At 47.1% G+C, this 23,849-nt stretch overlaps 1 protein-coding gene across 3 annotated transcripts in view; it reads right to left on the bottom strand.

The window, feature by feature from the left end:
* Positions 1-23,849, bottom strand: part of LOC135385555 (dopamine D2-like receptor) — an 844,468-nt gene that overhangs the window by 18,009 nt on the left and 802,610 nt on the right. For all 3 annotated transcript variants that reach the window (XM_064614934.1, XM_064614935.1, XM_064614936.1), the window contains one exon: positions 14,409-14,518. In XM_064614934.1, coding sequence (XP_064471004.1) covers positions 14,409-14,518 — 110 coding nt within the window. The remainder of the gene's footprint in view (positions 1-14,408; positions 14,519-23,849) is intronic.

Raw genomic sequence — 23,849 nt, 5'->3', positions numbered from 1 at the left:
CATAGCAGGCTCCTCAGATAATTTTCTGAAGAATTATAATTTCATTTGCTCTATTTCTTCTCTTCCAAGAAACAGAAAAGAAGGAAGAAAGATGTTAAGGAAAGTACCTCAAGGCGAGAGCCGCCGATAGTTGCAATCGAGGCTGTTCTCGCTCGGGGCACCATCCTCACCACTGGCATGGTATTTAAAGGGTTAGGGATGATGTACGTGTTAAGGGTTGATGGGTATTGTGCGTCAACAGCGCGGTGGACAGGAAAAATCCGTCCAGTTTTTACGACAGAGGTGAACAAACTGCGTCCGCAAGGGGCATTGTTGGGGTGCTGGACCCCCAGAACCCACGGTGCGCACTCCAAGAAAGCGGATTACCGACGCAGTTTGTTCACCACTATCGTAAAAGCCTGGACTCAGTTTTCCTTCCGCAGACTTCCGTTTCCCTCGTGGAGATAGTAGAGTGGAGCAGATATGTGCATGTATTCTACACATTTTTCATTGGCGTTATTCGAGGGATAGGAGCTGCAATCAGCTGACCGAATGTTCACCAGTTTTTTGTTTTTGTTTTTTTTCCTTTGGGGCTCACGACTTGTTTCCTTATTGCATGCAGGGGTGCAATTGCGTATTCGAATCGAATCCCGAATCGAATATGACATTCCACATTCGATTTTCGTCTCGAAAGGTCCCTTCAAGCAGTACGTATTTTAATATTTGCGACCCCTCACGCCGCAAGAGACACACACCCGAAAAGGCCACAAGAGAAGATAACATCGAAGTGAGCACTGATTCATAAGAATAACTGCATCCGTGTTTGCGACACCAAGCCTGCAGCGTTCTTAGCACCATGAATATCTCTCGCTTGGCATGCCTTCCTCAAGGTACAACGAGGTGGCGTTACACTGTATATCCTTCACGTTGCGGGAGGACACTCCACTTTTCATATGTTTTGCGATGCTTTCGTTTCGTTTCGGCGACTCTCTGCAGTTAGTGTGCGGTGGATGTCCCCTGCAGCGATGTGTAAGAAATACCCATGTCGTTTCTGCTGGCGGCGGGACGTCATCTTTCATTTCCATATGTAGATATTTCGGTGAGTGTAATTATATGTAAATTTCGTGTGCTAGTTGTAGATAATGTATAGCTGTGTTTTATGCGCGCATCTCTCCTGAGTGTGTGTCTGTATGTTTATATAGTGAATCTGTAGAGACTGTGCTATCCGTGTACAGTGTAACTGTCGAGTTTCTTAGTTACTTGTTGCTTGATAAGTTCCTTGTGTCTTTAATAAATTCTCCTATAACGAAAATACACGTTCACTTTCGTTCTGCTCTTCGCCTCTGTCTACCTTCCTGCCTGGGAGTTATGGGCCGGCGACGCTACCAACTAGAGGGTTCGCAACAACTGGTGACCAGCGACGGAATGGCATCCACGATTTCAAGATGCAGATGGTGAGCGGATTTGGCTTTACTGTTACTTGGCCAGGACTACATTTCTGGGCATTCAAATCTATCTGGGGGGAAGCCTTTCGGATTGCACTAGTGTTTTGGAGCAGTCCGTCAGAGGTACCGTAGGACGGTATAGTCACGTGGAGGATTGCATCATGGATCTGACACGATTCCGAACGATAGACCTGATTCAGGTGCGTAAGGAATTCGAAATTTCGGTAGGCAGTGCGGCCAGGAAAGCGCAAATCATAGAGGCGATTGTACATGCCGAACTAGACGAGGACGATGAGATTGAAGCTCTCAACGAGTTAGAAAGGAAACGACAGGAAGAGAAAGAGAAAGAGCAAGAAAAGCAGAAAAAGGGATCTCAGGTTCTAGAGGTGGAAAAGTTAAGGTTAGAACTAGAACTTCGGAGGGAAACGGTGAGCGCTTCGCATACCAGCCAGCCAGTCGCAAGGTCAGAGAACGTAGACATGTCCAGGCTTTTGCAACCTTTTAAGATTGGCCAGGACATTGGGCTGTTTCTGGAAATTTTGAGCGCGCAACACGAGAGGGAGAGCTACGCTGTAGAAAGTTGGCCCGCCAGGCTAATGACAGTAATTCCCTGCGATGCAGCCGATACTATAGCACATCTTTCGGCCGAAGATGCGAAAAGCTACGAAAAGGTGAAGCAGGGTCTGCTCAAAGGGTTTCGCTTACCCGCTGAAGCTTTCAGGTTAAGGTTCCGCGACGGTGAAGGCAGAAACACTAGTAGCTTTGCCGAACGTGGGTTTGACACTAAGGCAAACCTACGTGAATGGATGAAAAGTGCCGAAGCTTTCGCGAATGCCGATAAAGTCCTTGAAGTTCTTGCGCCGGAGAAATTATTTCAGGAAATTCCGGAAAATATTCCAAATTGGATACGCGACAAGTCTGGGATTGTTACAATAGAAGCACCCGCTGACTTAGCAGATGAGTACGTCTCTGTAAGAGGAATGGACATAAAGGAGTCCACGAAGAAAAATAGGTCAGGTCCTGTAAATGGGGAAACACGCGAGCAAAAGGCGAACGAGGAGGACCCGAAGAATGGCCAGGCTAGAGGGGATCAGAAAAGAAAAGAAGGGCGCACGACAAGGAGAAAGTAAACGTTTTTGAGAAAAAAACAGCCCGTCCTACGTACGCCACAAATGCAAAGGCGAAGGTCATATTGCGATAGGTCGCAGGAACTCTCGTGTCGCGATGGCCTATGAAAGTTGGAGTAGCGAAAGCGAAGATGAGCTAATGAAACCATATTTGCATCAGCTCGAAGTCAACAGAATCCCGTGCACTGTCCTACGAGATAGCTGGGCGAGTCTAGATTTAGTGCACCCGTCGTTCGTTCCGCGCGAGAATTACCTGAGTAAATGCGCATGGATTCGTCAGGTAATGGCGGAACAGACGGTATGTTTGCCGGTAGCGGAGGTGACCCTAAAGGGAAAGTTTGGAGAGATCCGTACGGAAGGCGCGGTGAGCAATCGTCTCCCCGAGAAGTACATGTACTTGTTGTCAAATCCGACAGCTCATATGATGCGTAAAGCCGGAATGAAGTTAGAGTCTAAAACAGTTTGCGCATTGACCAGAGCTAAGACGCAAGAACTGAGGGCCTTGAACGATGCCGAAGTAACCGCGCAACAGAGCGAAGCCGCTGCCACACGCGGCGTCGAGCATGCGAGTAGCGAGGCGAGTATTGATAGCTCAGACAAATCGGGCGCGAATACGGGAGAGTTTCTTCCACCGGCGAGCGGAGCGCTGTCTAATTTGATCAGGGTAGGTAGAGACACTCATGTCGAACTCCAAGTCCCTCACCAAACTACGCGACATTCCAAAGCAAGGGATAGCTAACAAGAATGTAAAAATCACTAAGAGAGACAATGTCTTGTATCGCCACTATGAAGACAGGAAGGGAAGGGTGGTAGAACAACTGGTAGTACCCAAGAGCTTGCGCGCCGTGACGTGCGTTTTGCACCTGCGTCACAGTAACTCCTGGGGGGGGGGAGTATCGTTTATCGAAAGAAAGAAAAAAGTAAGAGAGAGAGGGCGGTGCCGGGACGGGCGGCAAGTTGCCACAGCGAGAAATAGAAAAAAATACAGGAAAAATAAAGGGAAACACGAAAGAACGGTACGCACCAACAAGACACACGACACACAGCGATGATAAGTTCAATGCAAAGTTCGGTGGCTGTGCCATCTGGTGGTCACCTTCGGTTCACAACATACAGTTCACCACAATAGCTTTCAGTTAATAGCTTTCACAATAATAGCTTTGTTGGTCACGTTAGTTGCTCACAGGTTTGTTGTTCACAGTAGGTCCAGTTCACAATTGATCACAGGTTGTTGGTAACTCAGTTCACAGCGTAACATTCCTAGTAACTCCTGGGCAGGACATTTAGGGTTACGCAAAACAAAGCAGAGCCTACTTCAAGCGTGGTACTGGCCAAGATGCTTTAAAGACGCAGAGAATTATGTCCGAGCTTGCGACACATGCCAGAGGGTGGGAAAGCCCAATGAGCAAGCCCAGTGGGCAAGCCCAATGAGCGTAGCGAAGCGCCTGTAACGCTGGTACCGATCATTACGGAACCGTCTCAGCGCTTAGTGATAGACGTGACGCTGCTTGCGTCCAAGAACGGGAGCAAATACGTGTTGACCATGATTTGCCCAGCTACGAAATTTCCCGAGGCGATACCCCTAAAAGAACAGACATCTCCTGAAAACCGCAGACGGTCTACTCTCCGTTTTCGCGCGGATAGGTTTTCCTAAAGAAATCCAGTGCGACAACGGTTCTGTCTTCACTAGCTTGTTAACTACAACATTCCTAGAAAAGTGTGGAATTCCCGTCACGCACAGCTCGTTGCACCACCCCCAATCAAATACTGTCGGAAAATGGCACTCGGCATTGAAGCCTGTTTTGAGAGCATTACCCCACGAGTACAAGACGGACTGGGAGTTAGGGCTGCCAGGTGCTATGTTCGCGCTCCGATCGGTCCCGCACGAGGCAACTGGGTTTAGTCCAGCAGCACTGGTCTACGGACGTTCGTTGCGTTCGCCTATGCGGTTAGTTAGAGGGGGAGATGGGAGAGTAACCAGACTGACACTAGAGTGTTAGAGTGCGTCCTCGATCTCCTGCAAAGGCTACAAGATTCGGGTGAGGTTACCGAGGCTAACATGAGAGAAGCGCAACAAAGAGCGAAGTCGTATTACGACGCAGGCTGTACCAAGAGGGGGGACAAAGTGCTTGTGTTACGCCCTACGAGGGCTAACAAACTCCAGGTGCACTGGGACGGCCCCTTTACTGTACTGCGCAAGTTGTCAGACACAACGTACATGATCCAGTTCAGGGGGAGAAAGAAAGAAGTGCTGACTTACCACACGAATCTAATGAAGCCCTATATACCATCGTCTTCAAATGAATGTTGCACGGACACCCTCACTCCTGTATAAAATGCGCCAGACGAACTCCCCCAATTACGCAACTTGTTGTGTGGAAGCCGACATTGAGCACTGCCTCCTATCCTGCAGCAGGTACCTCTCACAAAGACTCATCCTCCAACGCCACTTGCGACAACTTGGCTACCCTAATGCATAGGTGGGCATTTTCCTGCGGCCTCACTCATCCTCACCTCACGAAGCACAGACTTTATTGGCCTCACTTACCCTCACTAAATTTTCCTCACCGGTAACTAAACCTCAGTCGCCCTCACCCTCACATTCCATTTTAAATTTTGGCCTCACCTCAGGGCATCGGGATCCCGATGCCCTGAGGTGAAGACCCATGAACACGCCTCGCCTTCACCTCACGACAATGAGGTGAGGGTGAGTGAGGCCAGACCACGCTGAATGTTCCTCACGAGGACAGTTATGAGGCATTGTCCCTCATGAGGCCCACCGTGAGGGCCCTCATGAGGCCAGTCGTCGTGAGGCCATCAATACGTGAGGGTAGAACGTATTCCGTGAGGAGCCTCACGGATGATGCCGAGAGGCCTTTCGTGAGGGACCTCATGGATGGGGTATTGAGACCTCTCGTGAGGGGCCTCAGGGATGAGGTGATGGGTTCGGGCTCCTCTTTGCTGATGCCAAACACTAACGTTAAGCGTCATTGTGACAGTAACAACTGTTACCAAATTTATCCAAGCACAGCACGAAACCCCATAAACAGTTTAATGCCGCGCAGTATCATTAGTACCAAATACGGACACAGTAGTTCAACTCCGACGTCTCATGTGAACATGACGGAAAGTTCTTTTGAGGCACATGTGCCTCCTAGTGACTTGAAGACACGTCAGGCCATGTGGGTATTCAGAGCGAGGGCTCATGAGGATGAGGGGTCGTAAGGTCATGAGGGTCCTCGTTAGGCGAAAGTACGTGAGGCGCCGTGAGGACATGATGGCCCTCATGAGGTGAGGACACGTGAGGATGAGGACCCTCATGAGGTGAAGAAACGTGAGGCCATGCAGGTTGTAAATAGCCTAATGAGGTGAAGGCATATGCCTTCACCTCATGAGGGTCCTCATCCTCACGTGTCCTCACCTCATGAGGGCCCTCATGGCCTCACGTACCTTCACCTCTTGAGGACCCTCATGGCCTCACAACCCCTCATTCTCACGAGCGCTCGCTCTGAATACCCTCATGGCCTGACGTCTCTTCAAGTCACTAGGAGGCACATGAGCGTCATGTTCACATGAGACGTCGGAGTTGAACTGCTGTGTCGGTAGTTGGTACTAAAGATACTGCGCGGCATTAAAGTTATAGGGTTTCGTGCTGTGCTTGGATAAATTTGGTAACAGTTGTTACTGTCACAGTGAGGTTTAACGTCAGTGTTTGGCATCAGCAAAGAGCAGCCCGAACCCATCACCTCATCGCTGAGGTCCCTCAAGAAAGGCCGCATGGCCTCATCCGTGAGGTTCCTCACGGAAGGCCTCACGGCCTCATCCCTGAGGCTCCTCACGGAATACGTTCTACCCTCACGTATTGATGGCCTCACGACGACTGGCCTCATGAGGGCCCTCACGGTGGGCCTCATGAGGGACAATGCCTCATGACTGTCCTCGTGAGGAACATTCAGCGTGGTCTGGCCTCACTCACCCTCATCTCATCGTCGTGAGGTGAAGGCGAGGCGTCCACAAGGGTCCTCATGAGTGAGGACGCCCAGCTATGCCCTAACGTAACTTTGGCCATCCTGCTCGGTACGGTCCTGCACAATCAGGTGGCGGTTACGACTACCCTCTTGAGCTTTCTCCGTGCCAGCGGCCTCTCGATCAGCCTCTAAGGCCCTTTTGTGTGTGTGTGTGTGTGTGTGTGTGTGTGTTTCTTTTCTTTCTCTCTTTTCTTTTTTATTGAAGGAATAGCAAGTCGGCCTACGCCTGACTAACCTTTCCTCCCTTTTTTTTCAATAAACATATCCCCCGCCCCTATATAAGCGCGACACATGTGGTAAGCGTGGCCTTAAATTCCCCGGAAGAACAACCCTCGGACGTTCACGAATGGGGTGACATTAGAGATAACCAACCCTCTGTAGACGAGATCGTTCGGACGGTGGTAGGGCAGATAGAGCTGTCGGAAGTTGAAACAGAGGACTTCAGGCAGCTTATTCGCGACTTCGATGGACTATTCTCGGATATCCCCGGCAAGACTGACCACGACATAGGCCTTACGACCGAATGTCCCGTGCGATCGCGTCCGTACCGCATTTCCCCGCGACAGGAAGGCATTATGAGAAATGAAGTTGAGAGGATGCTCGAGCTTGGTGTAGTTGTAGAGGGAGACGGCGACTTTGCGTCGCCGATGATCATCGTGGAGGTACCTGGCAAAGAGCCGAGAGCCTGTATCGACTACAGGAAACTCAACACGGTAACGAAAAGTCAGGTCTATCAGATACCGAACATCGAAGAACGCGTCGAGAAAGTAAGTCGAGCGAAATTAATTTCTACTCTCGATGTTATCAGGGGGCACTGGCAGGTACCGATGAGCGAGAAAGCCAGACGTTATGCCGCATTCACGACTCCGTTCGGCACATTCGTACCAAAGATGCCCAGTGTTCGGTTGAAGAATGCGCCGTTTTGTTTCTCTCGGTTAATGGACAATGTCCTGCGTGGAGCGGAAAAATATGCAGTGCCCTACTTGGACGACATCGCCATATTTTTGGATTACTGGCAGGAACACTTGTATCATCTCAGATATGCCTTTGGTCGGTTAAAGAGAGCCGGACTGACACTCAAGGCGAATAAGTGTCACCTAACCCAAGCCGAAGTTTTGTATTGGGGACACTGGGTAGGACAGGGCAAGCGCCAGCCGGCAGAAGTGAAAGTCGCGGCGATAGCGGAGTTTCCCCGTCCTCAGAGCAAGGCTGAAGTCCGTGCCTTTCTAGGATTAACGGGATATTACCGAAGTTATATCCGTCACTACGCGGAGATAGCTAGCCCTCTGTCAGATGCGCTCAGAAAGACAGCACCTACCAAGGTAGTGTGGGATGATGCGAAAGAAGGAGCGTTTCAAATGTTGAAGGATGCGCTGACTAAGCCACAGGTTCTCAGGGCTCCGGACTTTAACAAACCATTCGTAGTCCAATGCGACGCTAGTAACCGCGGGATGGGGGCGATCCTTTGCAAAAAGGACGCCGATGACCACGAGCCCCCAATTTTGTACGCTAGCAGAAAGCTCTCGGTGAGGGAAGAAGCCTATAGCGCCTCCGAAAAGGAGTGCGCCTGCCTAGTCTGGGCCACTCAAAAGTTGTCCTGCTACCTGGATGGAGCAGATTTTGCTTTCGTGACAGACCACTGTCCACCGACGTGGTTGAATCAGATGTCAGGGAAAAACCGTAGTCTACTACAGTGGAGTTCGGCGCTGCAACAACACAACTTTGAAGTTCGGTACAAAAAGGGAACGGCTCATGTCAACGCTGGTTGTTTAAGCCGAACGTGACTTGCTGTAAATCCTTACCGTAGCGCCTGTTTTCAATGGAAGAAAAACTTCACGTGCAAAACAACATTTTGCGTTTGGAAAGTCAACACTTTGGAAAGGGGTTGGAGAAGTCAAGTATTTTCTTTTGAGCTTATATCGTCCTACGTGTTCACAAAATTGTGTTTGTTTCCTGTGAAAAGTTAGGCTCGGGCAGCCATCTTAGCACACGCTCACGTTGCCCATTCTTGGAGGATTTTCAACCCTGACCAAGGGAGTCTTCCGAAAACCGACTCCGGATCAGCAAGGTTTCCCCGACCAGCGGCTACTTAAGGGGCCACGTGTGGCCCACTTTTGTCACTTTCACTCTTGCTGTACAGTATGTAAAATATACGTTCACTTTCGTCGTGCTCTTGGCCTCTGTCTACGCTCCTGCCTGGGTGTTGGGGACCGGCGACGCTACCAACTGGAGGGTTCTCAACAGCGCGCGCTCGCTGCTCGTGCGAAAAGCGCTGCCAAAGCTATTGAGAATGAGTCTCTGACTCGTACTCAACTTTTATGCAAATGGGGCCCACGTCTGAGAGCGCGTCCGAGCAGAGGAAGCGGTAAACGTTTCTCTCGGACACAATGACGGAAACAAAGAATGTATCGAAATCGAAAAGAGCCGTGTTGCACCGCAACTCTTTTCCATTTCGATACATTCTTTGTTTCCGGCATTTGTGTTGGGCAGGCGGCACCCGTGCTCTTTTTTTTTCTTGTTCTTTTTTTTGGACAGCATGGTAGTGACCGTTTTCAGATTGACGGGAACCTGTCCGAACTGAGACAAGGGTTGGTAGCACGTAGCGAGGCGGCCTTGATTTTAGCGGTGCGCGGCATTACCTCACCAACAAACCTTGCCATAGACGGACGATGCGACCTACTCCATCGTTCTGGATGAATTTGAGAGTCCTCATCGACCCGTTAACGACGCCGTCGTGCACATCGACAATTGCCGTGATCACGTCGTTTACACTGTAACTCCAACCATCTCACCAACTTGACGACATAACGAAGTCACGTAGTCACTGGGTGTTTCAGGTAGCATACGCTCCACGAAAACGATACAATAAAGGAAGCTGCCAAAACAAAGATCCATAAGATGATGCCAGCTACTTCAAAGAAATAAGGGCTTATCGTCTTTTAGGAACCGCTATCATGAAGACCTTCCAATCTGCTAAATCCCCGCCCACCGAAACGTTTCTTATCAGCCGAGGCGCGCAAGAAAGAAACAAACGATGGGGAGATAATGCTTCGCGACAGTGAAAGTGCCCCTCTCCACTGACATCAGACTTTCGAGGCCCAAAAGTGCGTTAAAGAAATGCTATCGCATTTAAAATATCACACTGAGTTGTACATGAACAATACCAAGAGCAATGCAGAAAAAGAGAATTTCATTTTTCCGGAGCATCTCGTTTGAAGCGCTCAGATGTGAATTTGCGGCGCAGCATACCATATGTTAAAAAATTGCACACCCTGTCACGGCAAGGCAAGGTATAATATATACGCATGCGTGCCAAGGGCTTTCAAGATATGTATTATTCATAGACCTTTGACAAACAGGCATAGAGTTCTGCAAACATCACTCTGCTAACGTCATACGAGCATATTAATGTCTTGTCATCACTCATCACCACCCAAACAAAGAACTGTGCTTTTCAGCTATTGCAAATACTCGTGTGAACGTTAACTTGTGCATTACAATTATTTATGATTACTTGTGTATTAAAGTTCCGAAAATAACTATCTAACTTCTGGAGACACTAGACTTCTAACGGAGCCTTTGTTCCCTTGCAAAACTGACATGTAAATACTATGGGACAATCGGAGGAGCAACCCAAAAGCATCTTTTTTGTTTCTTTTACAAATCAATCAATCAGCAACCTAAAAATTGCATTGCTTGCGGACTACTGGTCCACATTCCATAACATATGCTTTGTGACTCTTCTCAAGCAGCTAATCCATGCGTTGCCTTTCTTTCATTATCAATGGCCCGTTTGTTCACTCGACTCTCGACGTATGTAAACAATCCCTGACGCGGGAAGCTTTCTGTCTACGTCTCTGAGTTGAACTGCATAGTATGAGATGACCCGCAGACAAAATTCCGCTTTCATGAAGCATGTCAATTTGCGCGTATTAAAAACTGAATCTGAGTCCCCAATATGAACATAATGCGACCGACACGGCAGTCCCTACGCTTGCTTCGCTCGGGAGACCTGTTTTCGTCAGCCATCTTGGAAGTTCGAGGCGCCACCTGTACTTTATTGGAGTCGCGAATTCGCTTCCTATTTGCTTCTGTTATGCGTCGCTTCGGCTGCACAGCTATTCGCTTCGTATTTGCTTCAGTTTTGTGAGTGTTCGCTCCGGTTACGTAGCCATTTGCTTCTGTTATGTGACTATTCTCTTCGTACATAACTATTCGCGATTCCAATGAACTACAGGTGGCGCCCCGAACTTCCAAGATGGCGGACGAAAAAAAGTTCTCTCGATCAAAGCGAGCGTGGGGAATGCGGTGTCGGTCAAATTATGTTCATCTGTTTCAGTTTTTAATACCCCCAAATTGACATGTTTCTTGAAAACGAAATTAATTTCGTCTGCTGGTCATCTCATAGTGTGCGGTTCAACTCAGAGAAGTGGGCAAAAAGTTTCCGTCGTCGGAGTTTGTTTACATACGTCAGGAGTCCAGAGAACAAAGGAGGCATTTTAGAATTTAAGAAGGCAAAGCAGGGATTAGTTGCTACGAAGAGTGACATAGCATGTGTTTTGAAATGTGGGTTAGTAGAGTTGTGGGTTAGTAGAGTGCAAGCAATATCATGTTTGAGTTTCGCCTCAGATAGTCCCGTAGTATTTACATGTGAGTGTTGCAAGGGAACAACAGCTCCGTTGGATGTGTAGTGCCTCATAGAATTAGATAGGAATTAGATAGAATTAGATACTTTTTGTCGGAACTTTGAGACACAAGGAATCATTAAAAAATATAATGCACAAGTCAACGTTCACATGGGCATTTGCAAGAGCTCAAGAGAACAGTCCTTTGTTTAGTGTGATGATGACAAAACCTGCTCACATGACGTCAGCTCTGACCCTCATGTTTGCAGAACTCTGTGACTGTATGTCAAAGGTATACGTGCATAGTCGTCGGCGGTGCGTCATACGTGTGCGGCACGAGGCAGAAACTTTCTCTCACAGAGAACATCCATAGTGGATACTTATCTACGCCACATTAGTACGATAATATTGTTTACTTTGCATGAGGTCTGAAAATGCATACATGTCAACACGACAAAGGAATGCCGGTTCCTCGTTCTGTATTACCAAGATTAATATTAAGACAAAATCGTGGTGAAAGAGTTGATCAGGAAACTCGTGCGATGGGTCGACACATGGGACTTGCGTTCTGTTCTTCTTGATTAGGAAACTATTAAAAGAAAGCGTGAGGCATTTACAACAGGCTGTGAAGAAGTTAGTAGCGCAACATTCTTCTTTTCGATTTCAATACATTCTTTGGTGCCGGCATTCTGTCCTTAAGCAAGAGAAACGTGTACCGCCGTACCGCTTCCCTGTCCGGACGCGCTCTCGGAACTCCACTCGCAGATTTTCGAAATCGCCGCGCGCAAGAGCGGTCGAGCGCAATGTCTGGGACTTTTGGCATGCGATGACCCATTTGCTACTGTTACGTGACAATTCGCTTCGGCTGCACTTCAGAGTGTGTGATAGCTACACAGCTCTTGCAATGGAGCAGGTAGCACCCATGGTGGGTTGCTGAAAGATCCAAGGTTTACTTTATTTTACTAATTTACTAACTAACTAACTAACTGCACAACTATTGACTTTGTATTTGTTTTGTTTTGTGACTATTCGTTTCGCCTGCATAAATATCAGTTTCGTATTACCTTCGGCTGCGCAACTATTCGCTTCGTGTTTGCTTCTGTTATGTGACTGTTCGCTTCGTATTCGCTTCCACTGCACAACTATTCGCCTCGTATTTGCTGCTGCTATGTTACTATTCGGTTCATATTATATTCGGTTATGTAACTATTTGTTTCAGTTACCTGACTATATTCGTTGAAGATGTGAAACTATATCTTTCAGTTTTAATTCATTGATTGAAAAACAAAATAGTGGAATGTAAGCCTAAGGTCGGGACAGGTGAGGCGAGGTATATGGAAGAAAAATATGGAGACGTTAGTCCCTACATCCGAGGGACCGGGCTACTTCAGGAGATATAAGTGGACGAGAAAGTAGAAGAACAACGCGCAACGGAAAAGGAAACACAAATGCAACCCAGGATGTCCACGAGGCGTAACGAAAATAAACAGTTGCCATCGTGTCCAGTTAATGAGACCATACTCAATGATCAACCATCTTCAATGGACACTACACAGTGCAGCTTAGTGGCCGAGACACACGGAGACTTCAGGGACTGCAAGAAGGTCACATGATTTCAAAAATTGCACAACCTCGTTCATTGCCTGCACATGATGACCCACAGACCAGCACCCAAGGAACATTTCAGTGCTGCAAGGGTGGTTATCCAGGTGGGCCAGCGACGAATGCAAGATACAACCATGGTCACTGCATTTATCGCAGTCTTCAGTGACGTGTTCAGCGTCCTCTACCAAGCCCCATTGACTACAATTGGATTTCGAAATGACTATTCGCGCAGTCCAAATTATATTATAACGCGACCACATCGCATCCGACTCATTAGCTTGAATCGTGCATTATTATGGAAAGAAAGGTACACGCACTGATAAAATCCAGTAATTATTTACTGTTCCGTGGCTACCGTGATAACCTCGACGTAATTCAAGCAATGGCCACGTCATATGCTGCGTGAAAGAGTGCGTGAAATCCGGGTATTACAGAGAAAAGTTTCCAGAAATGAGCTCCGAGTGCTAACCACTTAGGCTGCCATTTCCCTGAATAACTACGCGCAAGCTTCATCACTGGAAAATATGATTTGGAGAATACGAAAGGTCACAAATGCACGACCTAAACAAAACGAAAGGAAGATACTCGAACCGCATCTACTCTAACGCTCCCTATATCCAATAATATTTCAAGTAATGCTAAAGTATGTTTGTTTCCTAGTTAGACTCGAGCCGGCATCAATCCAATTATTTCGTTCAGAAGAACCCCGAAGGTTCACAAGATCCGATCCAAAGACCCTCTCTGTATCGTCAGTCACTTTGTAAGGCACGCTCGTATGCAAAAGAATTTCAAGTTATGCAACGAATTCCTTCATATTGGCGTACCCGTTTGTTGTTGATCTTATTATACGCGGAAAGAGCACAAGTGTGTGTGTGGGGGGGGGGGGGGGGGGCAAACTTATTGAATTGCAAAGCTAGGTTCGCGCGCGCCACCAATGGATGAGTTTATTTCCATTCGGCAAGACGATCCTGACCGCTTTCGACACATGTTGCTTTCAGAGTAGCCTTTAAAAATTCGCTGCGATAGAAAATTTAAATATGGAATGCGGAGCTGCGGTTCACAGCAGAGAGCCTCCTCCTTGAATAGTATAACGTTGAACACATAACGCTAAGATTCCTAAAATATAAAGTATGTGCAATGTCATGCTACAACTCGGAGAGGAATGCCAACCGTAGCACAGTCGGCGTTTCGAATACATTCGCAGCGTTAGAACCCGAGTAACGCATAGCAGCGCAATTGGAGGAATTATGGTTGCAAAACTTCGATAACTGAAATTCAATAATTGGTGGCAATAATGTAATGCTAATATTCGTAGACGCACGCATGTAATCATCAAATCACACATGATGCCCCTCATATTAAGACGTTAGGGCGAACTGTCATGTTATTATTACGCATATTAATATTATTACTCTTTTCATAGGCGTTGTAGGTATTCGACACTAGTCTAATCCTGTGCAGAATTTCACGTCTGCATAGCAGTACCTTGCAGCACCCGCCTCGTTTCTGATTTTGATTTCCTGGATTACAAGAACTGGAGGAGCCGGATGCAGAATAACCACCGTCCGTCCTATAGACATATGTTCTATGGATGCTTACCTGTCTATGCTGATGGCTACCAGGTTAAAAATGGAAGCAGTGCTGCAAGTGACATCAATCGCGATGTAGAAGTCGCAGAGGGTGTCGCTCAATTCCCAGTCGACATTCACCTGCAATGAAAAGGCATTGTCGTATTAGTGCTCCAATTCATGTGGCCTAGCTCTTTAGTGAAGGTTGTAACACTACTACGTACTTTAGGTTCTTTACGGTTTTTAGGTAATGGGGAAAGAACGTATGCAGAATATAAGTAGTTTGCACAACTAGATAGACATGCTTCAGTGCAGCTGAATCCCCTGATTTTCTTCCTTTATGACTCACTTTCCAACTCACCTGTTCAGAGGGTAATATTTCCTTGACTTTGAGGAGTTGCTGCGTTCAATTCTCAAATCCAACGATATGTTACCCTCATCATTGTTATACCAGCTTTCTTTGTTCACTTGTTCTCCCATACGCAAGACGGAAGAAACGGAACAAGGAAATGAACAGTTTCCTTGGACCTGCGAACATGTTAAAGCTTTCAAGGGTTCGTGTTCACGTAAAAATATATATATATATATATATATATATATATATAATAAAAACAAAAAAGGACGCGAACTCTAGAAAATACCACGTGACAAGGGGCCCTGCGTGCTGCATTTCCAACGCCAGCTGTCATGTGGTTCTTTTTCTTTTATTTATTTTTTTTTTTTTTTGTCGCGGGCTTTTTTGGGATCCCCAAAGGAAGCCACACAAGTCGTACGTTGTTTGGATCACCTCGGTCAGGTGTTTCTTGACAGGCCTTTCTAATACCCGAGGAACCGAAGGATCTGTTTAGCGTACAGAGTTGATCTCTCTCTCTCACGCAACTACGCATGCACACATACGAACGCACATGATGACGATTATCCATTCGCCGCCGCTGCGCTGATGAAAGGAGCTGTTCAGCATCGAGAGACCGACTTGACTTGTGACTTTCTTAGCAAAATTATGAGGTAGTGCCCAGTATAACTACTTCGCACTTCATATCAAACATCCGAGACTTCCCGCCACAAACCAGTACACAAAGCCCTGCTGAACTTCCTAAAGGCAGTGGACCCTCACGGACGGCTGTAGTGCAGAAAACTATCGAACCAGACGTCTGAGTCTTTCCCTACCCCTACCCCATTTCCCCTTTCATCACTTCCCCGAGCAACGTGCCGCCAATCTAGGCAGGCAGACCGCTCGAAACCGCTACGTCACCCCCCGTAGGTTTCAGGCGTACCTGTATGACACAACGACTCACAAGACGTGCACATATACAATCCTGATGATGACTAGAACAACAGCACGTGTGATGGGATTCGTCTCAGTATAGTGTCTCGCTGACCTACGACGCACATCGCGGAAAGCAATACGTAACATGTTTGGGTACATCTGAGGATATCGCAACATAACGACAACTAAATTCATGACGATGAGATGAAGTATTTCACCGCAAGCATCCTACCTCAACATGGTTGCTATCACAACATAATTTCACATTGGTAGAACGGACAAGTGCGGTTCACACTATTTGATGGCAGCTCGCATGTGGTGGACAGGGCAAAAACACGGACAACTTTGAGGAGCAGCGGGTTACAACAGTCCATACCAGCATAGCCTCTTAGGCGGCAACCGCATGGAGCAACTTTTGCCAACTGAATCGAACCAACGGAGCGCCAACTCAGCCTGAACGGAACGCTATCGAAGCTATGAACCGCATGGAGCAGAATGTCCACGTTGAGGTTGTCATGGTGAAGCGTCGGCCTCGCGTTTACCACCGCTTTTTGCACGCGATGTGGCAATGCTTATTGTAGTAATTTGCTGTACGCATTGTTTAGTAACATAAATGATATTTTAGCGGTTCTTTAAAAAGTACGGTGCTAATAACATCTAGAAGTCAGGTGTTTACAAGAAGTTTTGAGATACGTACGAAGAGAATGTTGGCTTATGAGTGTTTCTAGCAATGCTCACTAAAGAAATATCAGACTGCATTTTTGTTACCGTTTTCTCCTCACACATTTCCGATTTGCCATGTGCCACAAATAATATTTTGATGTTTCATTTATTCACCTTCGCCTTGCAGACACCTTGCCACCTCCTGCCAAAGGATATATTTTAAGTTGATGTCCTTCTACTGAACAAGTCTGACGTTCCAAAAAAGTGGTCTCCTAGAAACCTCCGATATTAATATATCCACGTCGAAGTCCGCACGACGGGCCATCTGCGTGCCCTTCTAGGAGACAGGACGAAGAGGGCAAAGCACGAAAGAAAAAAAGAAAAAGAAAGCGGTCACAGGCATGGTCACAGGCATGGTCACAGGTGACTTTGTCACGTGCTTGTGGCATTTCCTGTGAAGCGTGTTTTCATTGGCGCACACGGTTCCGTCGTGTGGTGTCACTTCCTCTCCTCAGACTAGATATCTATCCTTGGCAGAAACCGGCTTACCGGTCCGTCATCTATTGTTCGCTTAGTAGGTCGCCGTTCCTTTCAAGTTCTGCTGGCATTCAGTTGGCAAAAGTGCTCCATGCGGTTGCCGCCTTATCAGCTGAGATTCATTCTGAGTGGAGTGCAGCAGTCATACTTTGCAGACCGTTGTTTCTGAGAACATCAGACAAAATATGAATGCTGAGCAGAAGTTGGAATGAGCAGGGAAGTTGTATTTTAAAGACGTCTTTCACGTAACAGTGACAGATGCACACGTGAACGCGAATGCGAAATCAGTAATTTACAAGCGATGCGGGTTTATCTCGGTGACAGGAAGAGTGAGGTGTAGTCACATGAGAACTCCAGCAGTGTTTAGCAATATTGAGAGCGCAAAGAAAAACCGCAACTCAGGGAAGAAAAAGGAATGCGCGAATAACAATACGCAGCGATTCCTGTGACACTGGCTTTCTTTAGTCGTCATTGGTGCATTGCAGTATTACTCCTTACAGGCCTCTTGTGTTTTACTTCTGGGTACGTGACTAAGTAGGAGAACATTAAAGGATCATGGAATGCACCGCGAGCACGTATTTTTGTACCGCGTGATACCGACGTACTACCTTAAGGAACTATCACACAAAGTAATTTTGTGTGATGGACACACTTTTGGAATATTTGCCGAGAAAATTAGTTTACAAGAGTGCGCGCAGCGGCGAAGAACTTCTTCCTGCGTGTTGCGATGTCAGATCATCCGAGCACCTATACTGGATGTTGAGAATCGACTGCTACAGCGCGGGACGCTCATAGGGACTGGCACGTCGCGTGGGAAAGTAGCGATAGAAGAGTGCAGGAATACTGCAGAAAGAGAGAGGGTGCATTTTAGTGATTACGAGAAGAAAGCGGCCTCAAGTCTCGTCAACAACGTCCACGTAACGTTGAAGCCGATTATCTCCACCCTACAAACATGGCGGTCGCCTGCATGCGGCTGCGCATGCGCATACTCGTATTCGAGAAAGGTCCATTACAGTGTCATTACGGACTATATCTCGTGTCTTCAGAATCCTACCGAATTTATGCCATATTTCAATCCAAGTGTTTCACACAACATTCTCCTCAAAGTTTCACTATTTGACGCGGAAGTATAAATAATTTCTAGTTTTGAGGAGTATGACGTGATGTGGTTGGCGGTATTGCTCCCCCGAAGGGAAATTACCGTATCCTCATCACAGCTGTTGGAACACTAAAAAGCAAGCAAGCTCGCGATGTTGATAGCCTGAGAGACACGCTAAATCGATGACGTTACCCACCCCCTGGGAATCGGAACCGATGAAGTTTTGCCGCTTTACTCGGAAATTTATGGCAGCGCGTAATGTTTACCGATGGCATTTATGTTTTGCGTATTGAGGCTTCGAGTGAGGTTGATTTATTTATGAAATAAATTGAATATTTTTTTGTCTGTAGTGCATTTAACGCCCACGTTCTTTTCTATGGGGTCTCTTTCTCTATTTTTGATGTCCTTTTGTCGCCCTCTCAGCTGATTTGTGAGCAGATTGCTGTGACAGAAGAGCTATTGTTGTTTTGCCGTCGGCAAGAGTCACATTGAGACACAGCTAAAAAATTAGGGGTCTCCCTGCTGATGTAACGAGGAGTAATGCGATAGCGATAGTTGAACTGCTGCTAAGAAAGTGCTGGGATAATCTCGAATTGCGCGTAATGGTTTTCAGATATGACTCAAATGTAAGAGCAGAACTGCAATGAGTTATCATGAGGATAACGCCCTGTGGAGTTCGGCTTGAAGAAATACGATCCAAAGAAAGATAAAGAAAGATCCAAAGAAATAAGATTCGTCCTGTCTTGTGTGTGCCTTTTGTCTGTGTTTGTGGCTGCGGCGTTGTGAACTTGAAATAAGATCCACTGACACGAATTATTGGATAACTTATTTGTTTCTTCTTCGTTGTTTGCACGGGTTGAGCATGTGCATAGTAACTGCTTCTAAGTAGCTGTGCTGAAATACGAATTTCGAGAGCCATTGATTTTAATGATCTGAAGCATTCACATGGAACCTGTTGGGATGACGACACTCGACAGGCCTAACTGGATTTAATGCAACGCGTAGAAAAAGGCCACCAACATGAGAAGCCCGAGAACGACCGTTTGTTCACCTCGGCAGGCCCACGCCACGACGAAGAAAGACATCGCTTTCCCGCCTTGGCAGTCTCGCTTTCAAGATAACGTAGCATTCCAATGCGCGCACCTGCCTCGTAACAACCTCATCTAGCGAACACGCCCGGTGCTTTACTAGGCACTCCTAGCCACAAGAGGGTTTTCAAGGGAGGAGTGAAGTTGAATACTCTGCCATAAACTTTTCTGCCCTCACGGTTCCCGTGGCGCCATCTATCGTCCAAGCTGAGTTTTCGGCGAAGACCACAGGAATATCCGAGGAGTAGCCCAATAATGCATTAAAAATAATTGAAGGCTACACGGAAACGCACCTGTTTATCAAGACTCCACCAGGAGTATCTTTTCATAGCGGCGCTCAAAACATGAACCGGGCTAGCTCACATGTTGTACTTTGGTCTCGCGGAAGTTTCGTTATCCAGCGACTCGGAGGCTGCAGATGCACTCACGCCGCACTCTTCAAATTTAAGCCGGTCTCTTAAACCACGATTGGTCGGATGTTGTGTTCACTTAAGTGCTGAGAGTAATGTACTACACCGTGCCATCTTCTCAGCCTGTACAGCATGAAATGAAGCAGGCTAGAACAAATTTTGTGACATGTCGTAATACGAATCTAATGTTAATGTCAGCTTCCCGCGGTCTTGTACGTAACGCATTACAAGTAATTGCGTTACTTGCAAGCAGTTACTCTTTGGATTAATTTTTCGAGTAATCACATCTTTTGAACAAGTAATTTTTCGAGTAATCTGATTACAATTTTGAGTAATCAATTACTTTTGAAGCAGAGAGTGACTCATAATTTCAGGGTGTCTCTCCCTAATCTCTCCCAGCTCTTTCTACTCCAGTGTGCTGTGTCAGGTTGCAGTAGGCCATGCTTCGGAATTATAGTGAGTCATGCGGAAATTCCGCGTTGGCGCACTAGGCGTACGTCCCTCAGGTTTTCTATGTTGAGGACTGGAAGCGTCAACGTCTTGACAGGGAATGTAAATATAATAGTCGCACAGTCGGCTAGACTATACTTGTCTCTGTTAGTTGCGATTCTTCTGCATACGTGCGGCTCTGCTTTGTAACGGGACTTCGAGTCAGCGGGTGAATAACGAACGATAAAAAAAAAAAATCAAGGACGGTGACAACTCCTGTAATGCGATTTCCAGCGTCAACTGTGTGTGGTTGAGTGAGAACGCATGAAAGTTTGTACACGAAGTGCTTATTTCAGTGTGATGACCATTGCTTTGTGGTCGTTGAAATGGTCGGCGAGATGAGTGATGTCTTGAACGAAGTGGGTGTTTTCATTGACCAAGTCTACGCACGATCCGTGTCTGGTGGTGGGTTGGCTGACGTCGGTCCGTAGAGTGAGGTCTAGTTGATGGAACTTCTTTTCTAGGAACGCCATGTTCTTGCCCGCTGAAACGCCACGTTGAAGTCCCCGACGAGGAGGAGCTTGTTAGCGCTGTAAGGTGTGAGTGCGCAGACTATACAGGGTGTTTACTCTAACGTGTCCAGAAATTTTATTTAAAGCGAGCGATAAAAGAGAAACGAGCGCTACTTTTCAGCTATTTGACTAAGAAACAGGTGCTACGGTGAAGTAGTACCTGTTTCTTGCTCAAGTAGCAGAAAAGTACCACTTGCTTTTCTTTTATCGCTCGCTTTAAATATAATTTCTGGACACGTTAGAGCAAACACCCTGCATAGTCGCGCATCCGTTCCGTCGTGGCGCGAGGCGAGAAGTAACACTATCCGAGTCCATTGGGCATCTGCACTGCACAAATTGCTCCGATGTCATCTTCACAAGCCACACCAGACGGGCACTTCGAGTTGTATAGCGGTCCCAGCGTGCACTGAAGGACGATGCGCAGCGCCATAGGTTTTACGAGGACAGTTAGGAATCTTGTAACGCCAATTCCAGCGTACGAGCCCCGTGGGGGGCGTGATGGTCTCCTCACCACGCGCCCTCACCCAATCCGGTTTCTTTGCGTCGCAGAACATGAGAGAACTGATGTTCTGAGGCTGGAACAACATAGAAGGGACAATCACATACAAGGCCTCAAGCGGTAATCCAGAAGATGTGGGTTCGAGTCCTACAGCTGGCTAACCTTTTCAGCGACTTTCATCTTTCGCCGCAGCTTTCGCCGTTTTGTGCGGAGCACGGTGGTCGCGGAACTAGCAGTAGGTCTGCATATAACAACTGCCGCTGTAAATGGAAGACATGCAGGACTACTTCAGCTTTGCCATGCATGCAGTCGAAGACAGTGGAAAAGCTGTTGCGTGACGGTACCTATCGGTGCCGGAAACGCTTCCCTGTAAGTTCTCGCCGTGCACGGAAAGTGCTCTTCAGGTATAACACAGCACTTCCATCAAGCGCACCCGCTGATATCTCAACAACGAATCGCGGCAAAATGGCGGACAAATATTTTGAAATGCAACCGCTTATGAAACTGAACAACCTTTCGAACAACACTGTCGAAGCAGACAGTGTTAGTGTGTAAATAGCAACAATGTTTGGCTCATTTGTTGAGACACATAAAGGATAAACATTTATTTCTCAGGCGTGATTCGTTCATGTTACTTTAGCTGTTGCAATCACTTGGGAGTTAAAACTTTGTTTCTTTTGTTGAGGCACACAGGGGCCCTAGTTTTTGGATGAATTGAAAATAACGACCCTAATAACGCGTTACTTTTGTACTCGTTACTCAATTACATCTCGGGTCCAGTAATTTGTAACGGTAATCACATATATTTTTGGAGCAACGGGCACAAGCCTGGCTTTGCGTTACAGCAAGCACCCGAGAAGCACGCGCGTGCAAAAGTTAAAACGCGTCTGCGAGTCTTCGGAGCCTTGCACAAATAATGCCAGTGTGTGTCGGTAGAATGTCAATGTTATCAGAGCTTCTGCGAGCGGCAGGTATTCATTCCATTGAAGAGGCGAACTTGTATAGGACTCCGCCCGCGGTAGGAAATAGGCCCACAACAGTTGTGGGGCAAAATTTATCTTCTCAGTGGAATTTGCCACAAATATCGCTGCCACTACGTGTAACTATACAGTGGCTGTAGGCCACCCTGACCTGCTAAGATAACCATGACGTTCTCTATAGTTCAAATTATGACCCATACAAGCCCTTCGTTATTCCTGCGCTGTTGTCTCCTAATCACAAGCTACCTACCTTAACGTGTGAATATACAACCTGCGCTTATAGTGTCGAAACCTGACTGCATCCGCCTACACTGTCGCCATGTCGTCATTCTGTAGCTTGCCTGAGCTCACAGCCTGTGGAGGCTCATCCACACTGTGGCTCAGTTCCTGGAAAGCAAGCCACAAAGGTATTTTTCGCCTTTTCTGGGTCCATAGTGCACGTTATAACGACCCACAGCCGCCCTTCATTAGAAGTGAACGCGACCGTGCCAAATAAACGGAAACCACATAATGACCTCGTGGATGACTCCTAATGACACGTGAGAACGGCCTAAGGGGGGATTAGTTGTGGCTAGCTCTATAGCGTATTTCTGTACCTTCGCGTGTTTGCTCTCTATTACGACACTCTCCAATCGTGAGGAAAAAGCAAGAGGGGGTACAGTACTTTGGTGCTGAAGCACGTAGGCTTCTTTACTTACGGTGAAACAACAAATGTTCCTCGTTGGTGTACACTACTTCGCAAGTGCGCAGGATCAACAGGAACAATGGCACTGATATTGCGAGTCAAGAAAGACTACCAGCCTCAACGCCCAACAAAGTACTCGTCAAGAAATAAATAAGGAAACTGGGGAGTAATTAAAGTTTCTAGTCCCCTAAATTGAAAGTACTCCCTAATCACTCGCAATTTTAGTTCCCGACCCTGACATTTACTCCCTGGCATTGCAAATAGTCCCAAAGCCTCGCATAAACTGCCGTGCATTTACTCCCGAAAGGGACCAATGGTGGTAGTAATGCGTTTAGTCCCCAAAATGACTAAAGGTGGTAATTTTTTCCTTGAGTGTAGTGACAACTTTAAAGGGACCATGAAATGATTTTCGCGAATTCTAAGTACTCTGCCGGAAACGGTTCTCATGATCTATCGCTATCATACACACATCGACTTCTAACCGTATTCAGTGCACCGGGGGCGCAGTTATCACGCAAAAATAGCGGGGCGTGACCGCCGGATACACCCCTTCGAACAGGGCTTACGTCGTATCCATCCAGTCCTCCCGCCCAACTGTGGACAACCGGGAGAATACACCACGCGGGACCACGTGGGTGCAGGCTTTCGGTTTGGACAACATCGGCGTCGTATATCTGCGTCGAAACCAGTAGAAATATGGCGAAACGCAAATTGTCAGCGAGAGTATGCGACACACACAGCGTCTAGGAATCGTTCCGTACGCAGCAGCTCATAAAAGGCCACCGACAGAGACAATAGTGAGTTTTAGTATACGGGTGATAAGGTTATCGTGCCTTTCGGAACCAATCGCAGTGGTGCGTGACTCCGAATCTTGTCCACAGATTGGTTCCGGTTGATACGGTTCGACGCTAGCCACGTTATCAACGGTCTGCTAAAACTCTCTATTTTCTGACGAAGGAGTTGAGAGAGGAAAACGTGCTCCGGTAACCATGCTGACAGTCAACGGCTAGGTTACACTACTGATAGGATTCTGTGTCAACGATCAGATACGATCTTATCTCCAGCTCAAATTAAAACATATTTCACGACGAAATTTGCAAGCTTGCTTGCAAATTTCCTCGTGCAGCAAATTTTGCAATTTGCTCGCAAAACCCCGTCCGCGAATCGGTGTCACCCTCTGTGCATGATGTCACGGCCAGTTCGCCTCGCAGGCGGGTCGTAGAGGAACTAATTGAAAATGATC

The sequence above is a fragment of the Ornithodoros turicata genome, chromosome 2 (assembly GCF_037126465.1).
Source record: "Ornithodoros turicata isolate Travis chromosome 2, ASM3712646v1, whole genome shotgun sequence".
NCBI classification, from domain to species: domain Eukaryota; kingdom Metazoa; phylum Arthropoda; class Arachnida; order Ixodida; family Argasidae; genus Ornithodoros; species Ornithodoros turicata.
This window is presented reverse-complemented; position numbering and strand designations above follow the sequence as displayed.